A 17,541-nucleotide genomic window follows, 5' to 3' on the forward strand; every position below is an offset into this window, starting at 1 on the left:
AAGGGGCTCTGCCTGGCCTGGCAGGACCCTGGCCCAGCCCCCAACCCCAGCCCCCAGCATGGCCGAGCCGCTACTCAGGAAAACCTTCTCCCGCCTTCGGGGCCGGGAGAAACTTCCCCGGAAAAAGTCGGATGTGAAGGATAGAGGTGAGGTCCAAGGGGAGTTCCCAGGGCCAGAGCTCCTGCCACTGACATCCCTTCTATACACAGCCCCCCCAAATGCCCCTCTTCGGGGGACCCCAAAGTGGAGGCTGGGGGAAGGAGGAGATGGTGCCTTAGGGAATGGAATGGGGGTGATGATCTGGGAGCAAGGGGTGGCAGGATGGAGGGGGGAACAGGAGGTGGGATGGGATGGGGTAGGATTCCAAACCGTTATACAGTTGGAATGGCTGACTAGCTCAGGGGAGTTTTAGAGTGGCTGCTGCTCCTTGGGGCAGACCAAGGACAGGGAGTTATGGGGCGGTGAGAACAGTGTGGAGGGGACCCTTTGGTTGGGTCGATAGGGTGTGGGGAGCAGAACCCAGGGGAATGCAAGGGAGGAAGTAGAGATGGCAGGGAGGGGATATCTCTACTGATGTCAGGCTTAGAACCCTAATGCGAGAGAAAGGGGAAAGGGGGGCTTTTAAGGACTGGGCCCCTCCTCTCTTCTGGGCAGACTGGAAGGGGACAATCTCACCTCTCCCCTCCTCCCATCCCCCAAGGCCGCCCAGCCCCGATCCCAGAACCCAGTGTCCCTGAGCCAGCACCCGGAGTCCCCAAGACAGAGGTGGCAGGAACTGGGGAAGAGGAACCTCCTAGCCCTGAAGGGTCAAGAAACCCAGCCCGGGGGGCCTACCTGCAGAGTCTGGAGTCCAGCAGCCGTCGCTGGGTGCTGGGAGGCAGCAAGGCATCTGAGGAAACAATGTTGGGACCTGGAGGATCCACTGAACTGGTTGGAGAGATATGGTACAATCCTATCCCTGAAGAGGAGCCAGGAACCCAGGCATCTGGGGGGATCACACCCCAGGCCACTCAAGCCAACCAGGAGAGTGCAGCCCCTGGGGGTAAGGAAACAATCCTAACCTAATCTCTTTCCTAAATCCCTCCACTCAGCAGTCTCCAGCCCCTAAGAGCTTCTTTTCTCCCTAGTAAGGGATACAGATCCCTTACTTTCCATCTCTCTAACCCCAGCCCTGCCCTCCAGCCTGAACTCCCAGTCTGTCTAGTGCTCATTCTCACTCCCACCCTTCTGACCCCTGCTCTCTGTTCTCAAATCCTTTCCTCTAGTCCTCCCCATGCTAGGCCCTGCCCCACCCCCATTCATTTTCTGTCCTTAGGCCCCTAAGTCTAGCCTCTTCTCCAGTGCCTAACTTCTCCTCTACCTCTACACAGGACCAGCTCCAGAAGTTGTCCCCAGCAATCCCCCTGCTAAACCATCACGAACCAAATCTCCAGGCCCTGCAAGGCGCCTCTCAATGAAGATGAAAAAATTACCTGAACTAAGGCGTCGACTGAGCCTTCGAGGACCCAGAAGCGGGCGGGACCGCGAGGGCGAAAGAGAACAGGCAGCCCCTGCTGGCTCAGTCATAAGCCGATATCACCTGGACAGCAGCGTAGGAGCACAGAGGTGTACAGAAGGAGCCCAGGGAGGACAGGCCGGCTACCTGAGTGACGGTGACTCCCCTGAACGGCCTCCTCACCCATCTCCTGATTCCTTCCGGCCCTATGAAGCAGCCTCACCACCCCGGGCCTCACCCCCTGCCCTCTGGGGGCGTCTCAGTCTGCACCTATATGGGCTGGGAGGCCTGCGTCTGCCACCAGGACCCACCTCACCAAACTTCTGCTGCCTGCTACAAGTGGATGGTGCCCCGAGAGCCAGAACAGGACCACTTCGAGGGAGTGGCACTGATTTCCTGAGGCTTGACCACACCTTCCACCTAGAGCTGGAGGCTGCCCATCTGCTCCGGGCCCTAATCCTGGTCTGGGACCCCTGTATTCAGCGTCACCGGCCCTGTGCTCATGGCACTGTGCTGCTGCCCTCTCTTTTCCGAGGTGCATGAGGGTTTGGGGATGGATTAGGGAGCAAACCTGGGAATAGATCAAGTAAGGTCTTGAGAGCAGAATCAGGGAGTCAAGTCCGTGGGCTTCCTAGTGAGGGAAAAAGTGTTCAGACCAGCAAGGAATGGGAACAAAAGATATGGGGAGAATGGGTGGCCAGAGAATGGGCAAAGGATAAAAGGATCTGAACATGGGCAGCCAGGACTGGTACATACAGGCTATGTGGAGCTGGTAACAAGTCTCTATATCACCTGTTATATCTTGCTCCCAGGGTGCCGGGCCCAGCAGCTAGCAGTGAGGCTAGAACCCCAAGGCCTGCTATATGCAAAGCTGACACTCTGGGAACAGCAGGAAGCCCCAGGAAGCCAGGAACCCCGAGTCTTTGGGTTACCTCTGCCATTGCTTGTAGAACGGGAACAAGCTCCAGGTCACGTGCCCCTCATCATCCAGAAGTGCATTGGGCAGATCGAGAGAAGGGGGCTCCGGGTGAGGCCCTGGAACCCTAGCCTGGCCACACTCTCTTTTCTATACCAGATCCCCTTTTTCTCACCCCTCACCCTACCCCTCCTGGAGTCTGTGTTGATATGGGCTGTCCACTGGAAGGTCTAGGTCTCAGCTAGCCATATCAAAGGCTTTTCTTTCCCTCCCAGGTGGTTGGGCTATACCGTCTGTGTGGCTCAGCAGCTGTGAAGAAGGAACTGCGGGATGCCTTTGAGCGAGACAGTGCAGCAGTCAGTCTCTCAGAGGAGTTGTACCCAGACATCAATGTTATCACAGGTCAGAATTTTCCCCTCAACCCATATCTCCTTCTGCCCCACCAAACCCTCTCTTTGGCTCCTCTAATCCCACTCCTAAATCAAAGTCCCCCTAAGATGACCTCTGTCTTCTCTCCCATAAAGCACTGACTCATTCTGCTAGCCCAGCATTCCTCTTTCGGACTAGGGTTTTTCTGGGGAATCTCACTTTTCTATCCCCTCTTTCCCCTCCCCCACATCCTACCTGTCTTCCAACTCCGGGCCAGGAATATGAATAGGGCACAATCAGCAGAAAAAGTGACAAAGAAGTCCTAACCTGAGCTGGGGCTCACCTCTGCAGGGATCCTCAAGGACTATCTAAGAGAGCTGCCTACACCCCTCATCACCCCACCACTCTACCAAGTGGTCTTGGAGGCCATGAGGCAGGGGCCATCCAGAGGAGGCAGGGTCAACCCACAAGGTACCAGAGAACTCCTCCAATGTCTGCCTGAAGTTGAGAGGGTAAGTGGACTGGGAAGAGGGAGAAGGATGGGAAGAAAGAAAGGGAAAAAGAACACTGATGAAGGGTAATGGGAACAAAAGATGAGGGAAAGGGGAATGGGAAGTGAACTAGGCTATTCTAGGAAGGCAGTCACCCACCTGGGTCATGCATAGACCCCCTTATAACATTTCTTTTCACAAAGGCACATATAAAGGCCATGGCCTGTAATCATTTATTTTGTGTTGACATGTGTTACAGCGATAACCCAAAGCCTCCAGTGGACTATATATAGTACACATCACTGATATCTCGCCTAGGGCCTGGGGAACAGGAAGGAAGCTGGGGATGGGCAGAGCTAGAGGTGGTGTGGATGGAGTCAAGGGGAAGACTAGTGGAAGAAAGCTTCAGGAAGAGAGAAGAAGAGTGGGGAACGGCAGTGTGAACTAGAGCTAGAGGCAGAAACAGGGATGACAAGGAAATGGGGACCGGGAGGATGAGGGATAAGGTGGGGAGAGAAGAGGATGGAAGAAAGGGGGGCAAGATACCGGGAGGGAAGAAAAGCAAGGAAGGAGGCAGAGAGGGACTGGAACAGGAGCAGGAGTCCAGCGGTCAGAGGGAGCAAGGGCCAAGGGGCGGGGGAGGTTGGGGCGAGTCCCTCCCCGCTGCCCTGCTGTGTACCCGACCACACACCCCCCACCTGCTCATTTAAGCTGCGCCCCACCCCCACCCCTGCAGGCCACGCTGACTCTGCTCCTGGATCACCTGCGCCTGGTCTCCTCCTTCCACGCCCACAACCGCATGACCCCCCAGAACCTAGCTGTCTGCTTCGGGCCTGTGCTGCTGCCCCCACGCCAAGCGCCCACCAGGCTCCGAGGCGGCTGCCCAGCCCCAGGCTCCAGCTCCAGCATCGCCAGCGCCGTGGACTTCAAACGTCACATCGAGGTGTTGCACTATCTGCTGCAGGCCTGGCCAGGTAAGCGCAGCCTCCCGCAGGCCCCGCCCGCCCCAAGCAGAAGCCCAATCCCCCAGAGGCCGTGTCCATCAATCAGTCGTGGGAAAGGCCAATCCCCTGTAACCATGCCTGTATTGCGGCCAATCAGAGGCCAAATCACCTTGGAGGCTACGCCTCTACCTAGCCATAGATGGGCCTGAGCCACACAAGAGCCACGCCTACCATCCAGCCAATCGGAGACCCAAACTCAGTGACCCCTCCCGTCAGCCAGGCAATGCGAGGCCGGCTAGTAGCTCGCTGCCAAGGACGACTGAGGGGTAGAATAACGGCTCAGAGCCCGCTCCAGGTCATTCCCTTCCCCTCTTCCCTTAGAACCCCGCCGCCCCCCGGATCCTCCGGACAGCGTCCCCTACCTCCGCCCGAAGCGGCAGCCCCTGCTGGAACTGCCGCTGGGGGAGCCCGAAGTGGTGACACGGCCCCGAGACCGAGGTGGGCCAGAGAGCCCCCCTAGCAACCGCTACGCTGGCGACTGGAGCATCTGCGGGCGGGACTTCCTGTCTTATGGGCGGGACTTCCTGTCCGGCCCTGACTACGACCAGGTAGCGGGCAGCAGCGAGGACGACGACGAGGATGAAGGCAGAGGGCAAGAGGGGGCCGGTGACTTCGTGAGAGACTTTGCCCTCATGGATGATGACCCCGAGGCTCCTTTCAACACCCGCCTAAACCTCAAGGACTTTGATACCCTGATCCTGGACCTGGAGAGGGAGCTGTCCAAGCAGATCAACGTGTGCCTCTGAGCCCTGGCCGGGAAGCTGCCTCCGGTTTCCAGGACCATCTATTTCCTTGTTGCTAGGGACCAGCCTTCCGTTGCCAAGGACCATCCCCTCGTTACTAAGGAGATGGCCCTAACGGAGATAAGTAGACCTCTTGCCATGGACCTTTCCCCCGAAACCAGGGACCACTTTTCCTGAAGCCAGGTTGGTTTCCTCCGTTGGAGTCAATCTTTTGCAGCCGCTTTTCCAGGTGAAAGTGAGAGTGGAGAGGAGTGGAAAGAGCCAAGAATCCAAGTCAGAAAGACCTGTGCTCAAATCTGCTCAGCTACTTGCTACCATGTCAGCTGCGGCAGGTCACTTAAGCTCTCTGGACCTCAGTCTCCTCATTTGTAAGAATGAGGGGGGTTGGACTAGACGACCTCTATGGTCTCTTCCAGCTCTAAAATCTTATGATTTATTATCTTGCTGTGATCACCCACCTCCCTGAGGGGGGTACCCCAACACACCCTCCCTTGCTGCTGCCAGCCAAATCAGTATTAGCTTTGGACACAGCCCTCTGCCACCCCCTACTCCCCTAAGCACTGAAATCAGCAGTGTCATTTTGGGAGTCCCTGAGGTGACCACAGGTCAGTGCTATGTGGATAGGACAACTGGTATTCAGTACTGCCCTACCTCCAAGAGTATTATACACTCCTGACTCCCAAAGAAAGAGATCCCAATTCCCAAAGAGACAGGGAAAGAATCACTGCCTCAGAAGAACAAGTAGGGGTAGCAGAGTACAGGTCCTAACCCTCTCAGGCCCACCAAACTAAGCACTTATCCCCTCCATCCTTCTCTGAAGGATGGCTCTGCCCATCCCTCCCCCTCCCCACAAGAGCCAGGCTGGTATACTTTGGTACGAACAGGCTCTTATTTATTGCCTCCAGCTGTAAGAATGTGTTTGTGCGTGTATGTGTGTGTGTGTGTGTGTTGAGAATAAGAGAGAATGTTGTATAAATACATTTATATAAATGTCTGGGCCTCTAGGTCAGGGAAAACATGGGGATGAGGAGTAAACAGTGGATATATACTTTCTGAGGCTGCAACCAGTAGGCACCACTGTAGAACTCCACCCATTCCAAATCCCTCTCACCTGTGAGGAGCCATTGGTGGGAAAGTTAGGGTTCTTCTCACCATCACCTAATACCCTCCCTCAACCCCATCCTCACTGTGTGAACAATAAATCATTATGCACAGGTGCCAGGGCTGAGTCCTTGGGCCACCAAAGGCCTATGTGGGATGTTTATTGAACCAAGGTTCATGGGAGAAGGGGGCATTATCACATCCAGAGATGCTTCAACCCAGCCTAGTGAAAGAAGCTGAGCTCACCACCCAGGGCACACCTCTAAGAATGGGACTCATTCTCAGGTGTCCTGTTCCCTTCCCACTCTTGATACCATCTGAAACAGTATCCTCGGAGGAAGGGGGACAGGCAAGATGGCCACTCTGTCTTAACAGGTGGCATAAGGAGGTCAGGGCACAAGATGATGAACAGATCCTCCTACACAGAGATGGAACCATCGCGGAAGTCCGACCTTCCGATGAGAACATTAATAAGGACAGGTCGGCCCTCACGACAACGCAGCTGGGCTGCATGCAGCACCTCTGCAGCCTTGTCCTTATTCTCCTTTGACAGCAGGAAGCCCTGAGACCCCAGCCCTTCTGCCACCACATGATAATCTGCAGAAACAATATGAGAAGACAATCAGAATATAGCTTTAGCACAAAGCTGCATGTGGCTTATCTACCTCTAGGACTTAAAGAAGTAGCAGGTAGAGGACAAGGAAACAAGTCACTCTGGCTACCCATCCCACTGCAGAACAGAGCATGCTCCTACCCTCCCCCAAAGTTTCCTCACCAGTGTAAACCAGACCACAGGCCACATTACTGCCAAGAATGGGCACCTGCTCCCTAGAGATCTGGGTCCAACATGCATCATTCCCCACCACAGCAATAACAGGAATCTGAAAGAGAAGAAACATAAGGGTAGGTAACCCCAAAAGCTACCCCTTGCCCCAAACTAAGGAAATAGAAGCTAGAGAGGAAAGGGTGGAGCACCCCAAGGAAGAAGGGAAAAATTCAACTGGGATAAGGGATGGGCAGAAATCTCTCCCAATATTTCTTCTTCCCCATAGATGAGCAGTTCTCTCACAGGCCCAAGATCTGCTATCAGGGAACAGCAAAAATACCTTATTGTGCCCACATACCTTGTGTCTGACAAAGGTATCAAACTCAATGATGCTGTAGCCAAGGGCACCATCCCCGAAGAGGACCCAGACCTAAGGAAAGGGGAAGTAAGCAACATAGGAAAGCAGTAACCCATGGGCTGGCACCCCTCACCCTTAGTTCACAATTCACCTCTGCATCTGGCCGGCACAGCTTGGCACCAAGTGCAAACCCTCCTCCTACTCCCAAAGTCCCAAAGGCTCCTGTGAAGGAACAGGCAGAGGAAAAAGGCAAGAAGATAGCATGACCAAATACTCAAGGCCCCTCAAGATTCTTTAGGCCCCTCTCCCCAAAAGAAAGGTGAGGAGAGGGCACGGTTGTTCCTGGTCCCTACTCACCAGGATCAAGCCAGCACAAAGGGCCTCGAGGCCGGACCAGGTAAGCAGCACTGCCCACGAAATCTCCCCCATCTGCCACCAGCACTGCATTATCTGGCAGGGTCTTCTCAACCAGCTCCAATACCCAAAGTGGGTTCAAGTGGTGGGTTGTGGGCATTGATGCCTTTTCTCTAGAATAGGCAGCCTGTTAGCACCCTGAAAGAAATACTTCTACCACTCTACTCTACCCATTTTCAGGGACCAAAGGAAGTTTCCTTGGCCTTTGCAGAACCCTTCTCATTCCCTCCCTTCATACACGTTAGCCCATACCACTCCAGGCTCATGAGCCCAATGAAAATCGGGCCAACACTGTGAGTGACACTCACCGATTGGCTTGTTCCTTCTTCCGGTCAGCCTCTCGAAGCTGCTCAATCCAGTCCTGGTTCCAGGTCTGGCCCCGAAGCCCTTCCACTAGCTTTAGCAGAAAGGAGCCTACATCCCCTGAGACGAAAATATTGATGGGGTTAGGGTCACATGCTGAGATGGCCTTCTCTGCCTCAATGGGCAGGAAGAACCTAATAGGCAGGAAAAAGGCTCAAAAGGAAGGGTAGACAGAGAAGGCCTTTTGAAGCAGCAATGTGGCACAGTGGACAGAAGGTTAGGCCTGGAGTCAGGAACTTGTTCAGTCATTTTCAGTCACGGCCAACTCTTCATGATCCCATTTGGGATTTTCTTGGCCAGGATACTCGAGTGGTTTGCCATTCCAGCTCATTGTATAGAGGAGGAAACTGAGACAAACGGTGAAGTGACTTGCCCAAAGTCACACAGCTAGTAAATGTCTGAGGCTGGATTTGAACTCAGGTCCTCCTGACTCCAGGACTGGCATTCTATCCACTGCACCACCTTGCTACTCCTAAACAGGAGTCAGGAAGACCCGAATTCAAATCTGGCTTCAGACACCTACTAGCTGTGTTTCCCTCAGTAAGTCACTTAACCTCTGTCTGCCTTAGTTTCTTTAGCCTTAAAGTAGAGATAACAAAGCACCTACCTTGCAGAATTATTCTGAGGATCCAATGAGATATTTGTAAAGCACTTAGTACATTGCCTGGAACATAGTAAGTGCTATCTAAATTTTTATTCCCTTTCCCCTTTCTATGCCCTTCCTACTATCATGCCCAATGTGAACAAAGAGACAAGGAGCACCACAGGGAGCAATCAGACATGGGACAAAAAGTCCAGAGTAACCAGGGCAAGGCCAGAGTCCTAAAGGAAAGATCCCTAGACCTCAGTTCAAGTCCCAGCTCTGCCCTTACTATTCATCACCCTCTCTGGGCTTCCCTTTCTTTGTCTGTAAAATAATGATGACCTGTCCCACCTACTTCATGGAGGTGTGGACAAGATCAAATGAGATAATGGATATAAAATATTCCATAACTGTGGAAGCACACATATGTCATCCTGTCAATATTATCACTCATCAGCACAGCCATGGGAGTGCCCTCAAGCAATGCAGAGAAGGCAAACAGCAAACCATCCAAGGCCTAGTAGCTCAGTCCTCAGGAGTGGCTTGAGACCTAGACATTAAGTGGTTTGTTTGGGGCCTCAAGGCCACAAGTGACCTTCTGAGTACAGCTTTTTGACTGAGTCCAAGTTTTATAGAACAAATCCTTTTATTAAGGGGATTTGTTTTGTGAAGTTTGGATTCAGTCAAAGGGTTGAACTTGAGGACCTAGACGGGCACATTGGCCTCAAGGCCACGGGTTCCCCACCCCTGGTTTGGGGTCATGTAGCTAGTGTGAGGAATGAGATTTGAACTCACATCTTCCTGATTCTAAGTCCAACCCCAGAGTCACTCTGCCAGATGGGCTCTACTCCATTATTCACATTAAAGGCTTGTTAGAGATCCAGTGTGGTATAGTGCATAAAGCACTGGAGTTCAAAAAGTCAGAACTTACATAAATCCCAGCTCTGCTGTTTACTATCTTGTGACCTTGAGAAAGTAATTTTCCTCTCTGATTCTCAGTTTCTTCCTCTGTAAAATGAGGGCACTGGACTTGTTCTTCTCTAAGATCCCACCCAGATCTAAACTCTATGGTCCAAAACCAAATCAATGAATCCTATGAGATCGTAGGTGTTACTCTGCTCACCTTGCACGGCCTCCTGAGGCTTCCAGAAGAGGTCAGAGTTGAGCAGCAACTGTTCTCGGTCACGATTGACAGCAATAATTTTGCTTCTGTGGCTTAAGACACGGCCATAGGATAAACGGAAGTCACACACAGCACCTGGAGGGTTTGGGGAGGGCATTACAAACATAAATATAGCAGGGTTTAAAGATGGTGAAGAGTGATCAGCGGTCATGGGAGAATAGTGAAACCAGTGAAACTTCAGGTTTTGTTTCGAAAGTATTCTGTTCTGTGTATCTTACACCTGACTAGACTGCACACTCCAAACCATCTTACTCATCTCTGCCATCACCTTCAGGGCCTCTCCACCAGCCCCCAAAGTGGGTTCCCGTGGTAAGCTGTGGATACTGCTGCCTTTTCCCTAGAACAAGCTGAAGTAATAGTCCACAGTAAACATCTGTTAGGTGAATAAATGAATGGAAGGATAAAGGCCCTGTTAGAATGTAAGCTCTTTGGGAGCAGAGGCTATTTTGTTTGCTTGTATCTGTACCCCCTGCTACACAGTAAATGTTCTATCTATCTATCTATAGAAGTGTAAGTTGTTATTCTTCTCCATGACTGATTCTAAAACCTAAGGCCTGGGAAGCAGAACATCTACAGGTGTTATTATCCTATTTTATAGCTAAAGAAACTGAGGCACAGAGATGTTAAGATGCTTGCTCATAGTAACATAGTTACTAAGTATCAGAGGCAGGATCTGAACCCAAGTATCCCTGACTCCAAGTCCAGCACTCTATCCACTACACTGTATTAATGGTTGGCTGTTTTGAGTCTCAGTTTCCTCAGCCTGTAAAATGAGTATAATTTTTCATTTTGATCCAGACCTGTGATTTTATCAGTGTAGGGAGCTTTTCAGTGGGAAAATTTTCTTCACTAATTCAGATCAGTAACAATTCTCTAACCTATAGTCATAGGCAATGGAGGTTAAATGGTGATGATGACATCTGTAATACCTTCCTAGCAGGGTTGGTGTAAGGATTTCATGAGAATGTACACACAGTATTTTGCAAACCTTAAAAGACTAAATAAATGAGAACTATTATTGTATACGTGGCATTTTCTTTTTTCTTTAAGAATCTGTCTCTAAAATAATTATCTGTTTAACTTGCTTGTTTAATATGCTTGTTTCAAAAGTTAACTATTCTAATAAATGCAATTCAAACATGTATTTTGTCCAGTCAAAGAAGATGGGGAAGGCACGTCCATCCCATCTTAGCTAAACACATAGCACCTACAATGGGCTTTCAACACAGCAGCCACCTAGTGACCATTACCTAACATCTGTGGAAACACCTGTTAAAGGTGAATTTGAGAAAAAGAATGGGAGTGTAGGGGCATGACTAAACTCCTCTCAAGGGGGAAAGTATGGGAAGGAAGTTACAAAGACCCAAAGAAACCAGCAGGAAAAGTGATGGGGAATGCCAATCAGGGTCCTACACCCAAGGAGACCTACAAAAATGAACTGTTGACAACCACCCCCTCCACTCTTGCCTCCACAGATTAGCCCATGTACCTGCTAAGATGACAACATCAGCCTCCTTCAGTGCATCACGGCGGTTTTGCCTGATGTGAAGGGGGCTGTCCCAGCCCAAAAGTCCCCTTGACATCCCTCCCAGGAAGCAAGGGATACCCAGAGACTCCACTGCAGCTCTAAAAAGAAAAGGAAAATCAGAGGAGCCTGGGGTAGCTCCTCCTGGTCACCAATTCCATCAATGCCAGTTCCTCCTGCCAGCCTCAATCCCCTCAATCCCCTCCACCCTCAACTCTGCTGGAGGAAGCCCAAGTCTGCCTTAGGTCAGGATGAGGGGAGCCATGCAGGGGCAGAGAGGGTAGATTTTTCTCCCCTAAGGCCCTGGAGGGAGAGGGCAGGCAGAGCTTCTCTGAAGTTAAAGGCGGGGGATTCCTCAAAGGAGGCACAGAAGCAAAGTCTCCTCACCAGAAGCCAGGGAGAGTGGGGCAGAGGGGGAGGGAGTGGACAGTGGTCAGGATAAGGAAGATCTCTTCAGCAGAAGCTCTGGCCAGGGAAAATATAGAAAGACTCCTCACCGGAGGCTCTCAGCTGGGGTTGGGGGGAGTAAAGCCTGGCTTCCGAGCAACAAGAGGGGCTTCTTGGCTCGGCTCACAAGTTCCACACAGCGCTGAACCTGTCAAGGAGGATCCAGAACAGGGTAAAGGGAAGGTTCTTCTGCTTATCACACACACACACACACAGACACACACACACACACACACACACACACACACACACACACACACACACACACACACACACACACACACACACACACACACACACACACACACACATTCTGATGCCCAGGGAACCTCAGGAAGAACAATCCAGGCCCAGGATTGCATGGTCAGCTCACCTGCTGGGAAGAGGCCTGAGGAATGTCCACAGGCAGGGGACCCTCGGGCTGTGGCTCCCAGGCCCCTGCAAACAGATTAGCCAAGTGGTTCTGCAGGTACCTGGTGGACAATGCAGGGAAAATCAGAATGGGCTAAATTAGAAACAAGAGCAAAGGAAAGAGAAAAAAAGAGAGGGCAGAGGACTAGGAAGTACAAGGGATAAAAAAGGGAGAAAGCCATAGGAAAAGGCAAATTAATACAGAATAATGAAATATAAGAACTTGTAAGGATCTTAATGATCATTTAGCCAACCCTTTCATTTTACAGATAAGTAAACTAAAAGCTCAGCAAGATAATATGATTTACCCAAGGTCACAGAGCTAGTAAATATCATAATTGGGTCCTGAAGCCAGGATTTTTATCCCTAAGTCCAGGGCTGGGTTGAAATACCCACTCTGACACTTACCGATGCATGTGAGCTGAGGCAAGTCATTTCAAGTTTCCTAGGTCCTAGTATCCTCAATTATAAAATTAGGGGTTAGATTAGGTGGTTTCTCAGGTCCCTTCCAGCTCTGGGAGGATCATCCTCTTTCCATCATACTACCCTTCTCCCCACCTCCCATGGTCTTTTCTCACCTTCATTTTCCATGCCTTCTTGGCATCCGTTTACACTTCTGTCCATCCTCTCAGCCCTCACCTGGCACTCTTACATCTTCTGTTTCCCTCTAATCTTGTCTCCTTCCATAGTTCTTTTTCTTCTTCATGGTCAACAACAATCAAGCGTCTTCTCTGGGCCCTCCCCTTCGATCATCACTCTTTCAAAGAGATTATTCACTGACATAATTCCAACCATTCCCACAACTGAAAAGCAAGAGACTTGGGGGCTAGTCCTGATTCTGTCACTTCCTCAGTGTGACCTTTGGAAAGTCACAATCTCTCAAGAAAATTGAGCTTCAAGTGATTGATGAAGAGGTTAGATGAGATGCCCCTCCCCATGAGTCTTTCTAGCTCTAAAATTCTATGATTCTATGGCTTTCCCATCTACATACAGCCCCAGCTTCTTACTTGGTTATACCAATGCAATTCAACAAACGTGTGTTATGCTCTGCCTAAGCATAAGACATTCTCTCATATTCCTAACTGCTTCTAAAACATCTCCAGGTGGATACCCAAGCATCACCTTAAACTCAATTATGTCTAGAGCAAACCTCTTCACCCCCAAACCAATTCCTTTTCCCCCCTTGAGCCAGTCATACCACCCAGGTTAGGAATTTCAGGAAGCACCTTGGATCTTCCTCCTCCACATTCTGTCTCCTGGGTCCAATCTAACCCCAAATTTGAGGGTTCTTTCTTGTCTCTCATAAATTCTTCCTTTCTTATTCCTGATGCCACCACCCTAGTCCAGATCCTCACTACCTCATACCTGAATTATGGCAAGGACCTCCTACTTAGTTTCCCTCCAGGGGTTCTTAACCTGGGTCTGTGAACTTATTTGTTGGGATGTGTGTGTGTGTGCGCATGTGTGTGTGTGCGTGTGTGCGTGCACGTGTGTGTGCATGTGTGTCTGTGTGTGTGTGTGCGCATGTGTGTGTGCGTGTGCGCGTGTGTGTCTGTGTGTGCGTGTGTGTCTGTGTGTGTGTCTGTGTGTGCGCGTGCATGTTATAACTGAGCATCAATATAATTCGCTTCCTTTGGAATTCTATGTACTTTATTTTGTACATCTAAAAGCATTATTCTGAGAAGGGTCCATAATACAAGCTGACAAATAAACAAATAGGTAATCGAGTCAGTAATAAATAAATAAATAGTTGAATAGATAAAGGAATGAATGGATAGATAAGATTTATGTATCTCTTTAAGTTTTGCAAATGTCTCATTTTAGCCTCACAACACCTGAGAAGGTAGGTGCTATTATTATCCCCATTTTACAGATGAAGAAACTGAGGCAAACAACTGTTAAGTGACTTGTCCAGAATCACAGACCTAGAAAGTATTTCAAGTCAGGTCTTTGGGACTCTTGCCCATGCTCTATGCACTACTGAGCCACCTAGCTGCCGCTAAAAGAACAAAAAAGGTTACAGACTCCTGCCCCAGTCTCTCCTTTCCAATGCCCTCTGCACACGGCTCTGTACAGGGCTCAAGAACTCAAAATTACTAGCTTTATCCAAGTGAACCACTGCTATATGGCTTTCAAGTCTCATCAGTAGGTCCTACCTTTAAACTCTAACCTCATTTCCCCTCTACACACCCTCTTTCTCACATGCAAAAGATACCACCACCACCACCATCCCAGCCTTGTTCAGATGGTCTCCCCATCTGCATGGCCCTTCCCTCCTCATCTCCACCAATCTAGGCATACAGTACAGCCAACTCACTGAGTGAAAGGTCCTTAAGGGAACATCCCATAGGTACTTTTTTCTTGGCACATTCCAACCACTTTACCCCTAGGAGATGCTTAACAAATGTTTGCTAAATTGATTTGCTGAACTCAAATGCTAACCCCTCAACAAAGCTTTTCCTAACTGCTCAAGACCATTTTGATGTCTCTGAACACCTACAGCACATATGCCCTGAAACATATAAATTAGCTCTCCAATTGTTTCATCAGCATGAGCCCTAGATCCCCAATGAAACAATGAGCCAGCTCAGTGAAAACAAGCACCGAGTCTCCAAGTCTCCTCCTCTTCTCTCTCCTATGGGCCAGGGAAAGCTAGTTTCATAAATGCCTGCTGATAGACTGAATGGGAAGGCTAGGGAAAAGGACAAGGCAGATGACGGAGGAAGCAAATGGAGTAAGGAGAGGCAGGGGGATGCTCACCAGGAGACAAGCTTTCCTATGAGGCTCTTGGAGGCTTTGGACGGCATCAGCTCCTTCTGCACCAAGAAGTAGGGGTAGAGCACATCGATGGGGAGCTCCACAAATACAGGGCCTGGGAATGGGGGCGTAGGAGGCTACCTCATCGGCTACCCCAAGACCCCATTCTCCCCCTTAGCATAATCCCTCTTTCATTGGTCACCCCCACCACCAACCCCATCCCATGCCTACCTGGGGTACCAGACTGGGCAGCAGCAAACGCAGCCCGAAGAGTAGGGATGATGTCACGGACCCGGCGCACAGAGGCACAGAACTTGCAGAGTGGCCGGAACAGAGACATCTGATCGATGCCCTGAAGTGGCCCCCGGCCCTGATGCAAGGAAAGATTGCCACTATATATCCATTCAACACCTCTCCTCCTGCCACTACAGGCTCCTCTTCCCACGTGGCCTTAGATTATCACAGCAATACCCACGTTTGAAGGCCAGCCCCCACCTCACCTGCAGCAATGTACTGGCTGCCCCTCCCAAAAGCAGCACAGGTGACTGGGCCATCTGGGCATTCTTCACAGCAGTCACTGTGTTGGTAAGGCCAGGCCCAGCTGTCACAGCAGCAACACCCACAGTCCCTGCCACGGGTAAATCCCCATTATCAGCAAAGTCAACATTCACTTATTCAACAAGTAGCGACTGAGGTTCTAATGTATATAAGCACCACAGATCGGTCTCCAGTTACCCCTCAATACCCACCATGGCAACAATTGCACAGACCTACTCAAAAGGATACCCACACCTTCCCAAGTCTTCCTTAGTAATCATGGTAATACCCATCCTCCTTCACTTTCCCTTACTTAGGAAAGGGACATAGGAATCAAGGCCCTACCTGAAAGCCGGGCCACAGCATCAGCAGCAAAGACTGCCGTGGCCTCTTGCCGCGTATCTACCACCCGGATGCCGACCTTCTCAGCGGCCACCAGCAATGGAGAAATGTGTCCACCCACCAAGGTAAATATGAATCGCACGCCGTGCGCCCTCAGCACTGCTGCCACACTCTCCCCACCATGTCGTGGACTGGATTTGTCAACCTAGAACATGAGAGGTAAGGAGTAAGGGAGCTGGCACGGGAGAAGGGCAGCAGAGTGTGGCCTGGTGTTTGTGCTCATTCTCTTTAAACACTGAAGAGCTTGGGGCAAGGACCAAGACCTGAAGGTTACAATCCTGTTACATACTGAGTAAAAGGGGTCAGGGCTGAGTAGGGTCTTGTCCCCTAGGCTGCCTTTGTCTCTATGGGGAACTGCAGAGGATTCCACAGCACGGCACAGAATTTCCCTAACCTATCCTTCCCTCCCTTTTGCTCCCTATACTATATTCTAGACCCTGGACTTCCATGACTACACCCTGTGCTATCTCACAAGGTGGTCAACTCCCTCAAAGTCCTGGGGCAGGGCTCCGTTAAATACTGGGGCATCGGCTGGGGAAGACACGAATCTTTCATGCCCAGCTCAGCTAGACTTTGGCTTCTGTCCTCATTCCCATTCCTCCCTGCTAGAAAAGGCTGAAGAAGGCAGTGAGCTCTGGAAAGTGTTCTGGGATCCTTGGATCTGACAGCGTGGAGGGGTCAGTGGAGCTGGTACACAGAGCAGTCTGTGGGGTCAGACACCGAGCCTCCGATGCAGCCTTCGATGCGGGCCCCGCACTCTCTCTGGCACCAGGAGTCCTTCCTCTCCAAGGCCCATCCCCACCCCCACTCCCATGCCAGGCGGGCAAAGGACAAGGGTGCAGTTCAAGAAAAGGAAGGTGGGGGGAAGATATGGAGATAGGAGAGGGGGAGAAATGAGGGACGAGAAGGGGGAGGATGGGAGCTGGAGGACGGGCACCAGGAAGCCTGCGCTGTCCCCATGCCCTGCAGTGGTGACCTTGCGCTCCTGTCGGCGCTGGCACTCCAGGGTACCAGGGAGGTGCGTGTGTCACCCGCGCGCCCACACACTCCAAGCGCCCTGGAGCGCCCGCCCCAGTGTGAACTAAGCTCGCTTGAGCCTCCCGATGCCAGCCCCTGGGCAGCGCGCCTCCCTCCCTGGCCCCAGGCACCTGGTGCAGGAGCTGGTAGAAGAGGCCCAGGCGATGCGCGACTCCGAGCAGGGCGGCGCCCAGGGCCCCGCAGGCCACCACGAGGACGCAGCAGGGGACCAAGGCCCAGCCGGCCTCCATGTCCGAGCCCTACTAGCCGACACGAGCCCCCGATAACAGCGCGGGCCCCGCCTCGCTCGGCTCCCGGCCTATGCCCCGGCCGCACCAAGCCCCATAGCCGGCCCGGCCCACCTACGTGGGCGGGGCTTCGCAAACTCGGGCTAAGCCCCGCCCCGTCTTGCGTGGTCACGTCTCCTCTCCGCCCCGAGCCACGCCCCGAGCCTCCAGGGATTGGTGGCTCCCCCGCCCCTCCCGCTCTCTTTCGTCTCCCCTGAGGTAACAAAGGTCACGCCGTGGCTTGGCCGGCGCTCATCCTCACGTGACTGGCGCCTCCTAGTCAAGTAGAGGGAAAAGGCCCCTAAATTCTAAGTCTTCCGCCCTGTGGACATTAGGTCCATCCGGGTCCTTGGAGCGGGTTCCCGCCTTCGG

At 51.7% G+C, this 17,541-nt stretch overlaps 2 protein-coding genes across 2 annotated transcripts; one reads left to right on the plus strand and one right to left on the minus strand.

Moving 5' to 3' along the window:
• The first annotated feature begins 13 nt into the window (after nt 1–13).
• On the plus strand, nt 14–6,694 carry SYDE1 (synapse defective Rho GTPase homolog 1). The gene is made up of 8 exons (XM_072601157.1): nt 14–146; nt 701–1,042; nt 1,371–2,030; nt 2,308–2,522; nt 2,687–2,813; nt 3,132–3,292; nt 4,008–4,245; nt 4,597–6,694. The coding sequence occupies exons 1-8, from the start codon at nt 59–61 to the stop codon at nt 5,019–5,021; spliced, it is 2,256 nt and encodes a 751-aa protein (XP_072457258.1). The 5' UTR covers nt 14–58; the 3' UTR covers nt 5,022–6,694.
• ILVBL (ilvB acetolactate synthase like) lies at nt 6,244–17,319 on the minus strand. The gene is made up of 15 exons (XM_072601156.1): nt 17,014–17,319; nt 15,809–16,010; nt 15,427–15,554; nt 15,158–15,296; nt 14,930–15,041; nt 12,132–12,231; nt 11,809–11,906; nt 11,276–11,412; nt 9,727–9,861; nt 7,966–8,080; nt 7,601–7,770; nt 7,395–7,465; nt 7,244–7,315; nt 6,895–7,000; nt 6,244–6,716 (listed from the first exon to the last, which is right to left on the minus strand). The coding sequence occupies exons 1-15, from the start codon at nt 17,131–17,133 to the stop codon at nt 6,538–6,540; spliced, it is 1,884 nt and encodes a 627-aa protein (XP_072457257.1). The 5' UTR covers nt 17,134–17,319; the 3' UTR covers nt 6,244–6,537.
• Nucleotides 17,320–17,541: the final 222 nt, after the last annotated feature.

Source organism: Notamacropus eugenii, chromosome 4, assembly GCF_028372415.1.
Source record: "Notamacropus eugenii isolate mMacEug1 chromosome 4, mMacEug1.pri_v2, whole genome shotgun sequence".
In the NCBI taxonomy this organism is placed as follows: Eukaryota; Metazoa; Chordata; class Mammalia; order Diprotodontia; family Macropodidae; genus Notamacropus; species Notamacropus eugenii.

Coding starts and splice junctions, on each gene's coding strand:
- SYDE1 (XM_072601157.1), top strand. CDS start 59: ATGGCCGAGCCGCTACTCAGGAAAACCTTCTCCCGCCTTCGGGGCCGG. Junction 1,043..1,370: donor GGAGAGTGCAGCCCCTGGGG/GTAAGGAAACAA, acceptor ACCTCTACACAG/GACCAGCTCCAGAAGTTGTC. Junction 2,814..3,131: donor AGACATCAATGTTATCACAG/GTCAGAATTTTC, acceptor TCACCTCTGCAG/GGATCCTCAAGGACTATCTA.
- ILVBL (XM_072601156.1), bottom strand. CDS start 17,133: ATGGAGGCCGGCTGGGCCTTGGTCCCCTGCTGCGTCCTCGTGGTGGCC. Junction 15,042..15,157: donor TGCCCAGTCTGGTACCCCAG/GTAGGCATGGGA, acceptor CCCCATTCCCAG/GCCCTGTATTTGTGGAGCTC. Junction 6,717..6,894: donor CTGTGGTCTGGTTTACACTG/GTGAGGAAACTT, acceptor TTGTTTCTGCAG/ATTATCATGTGGTGGCAGAA.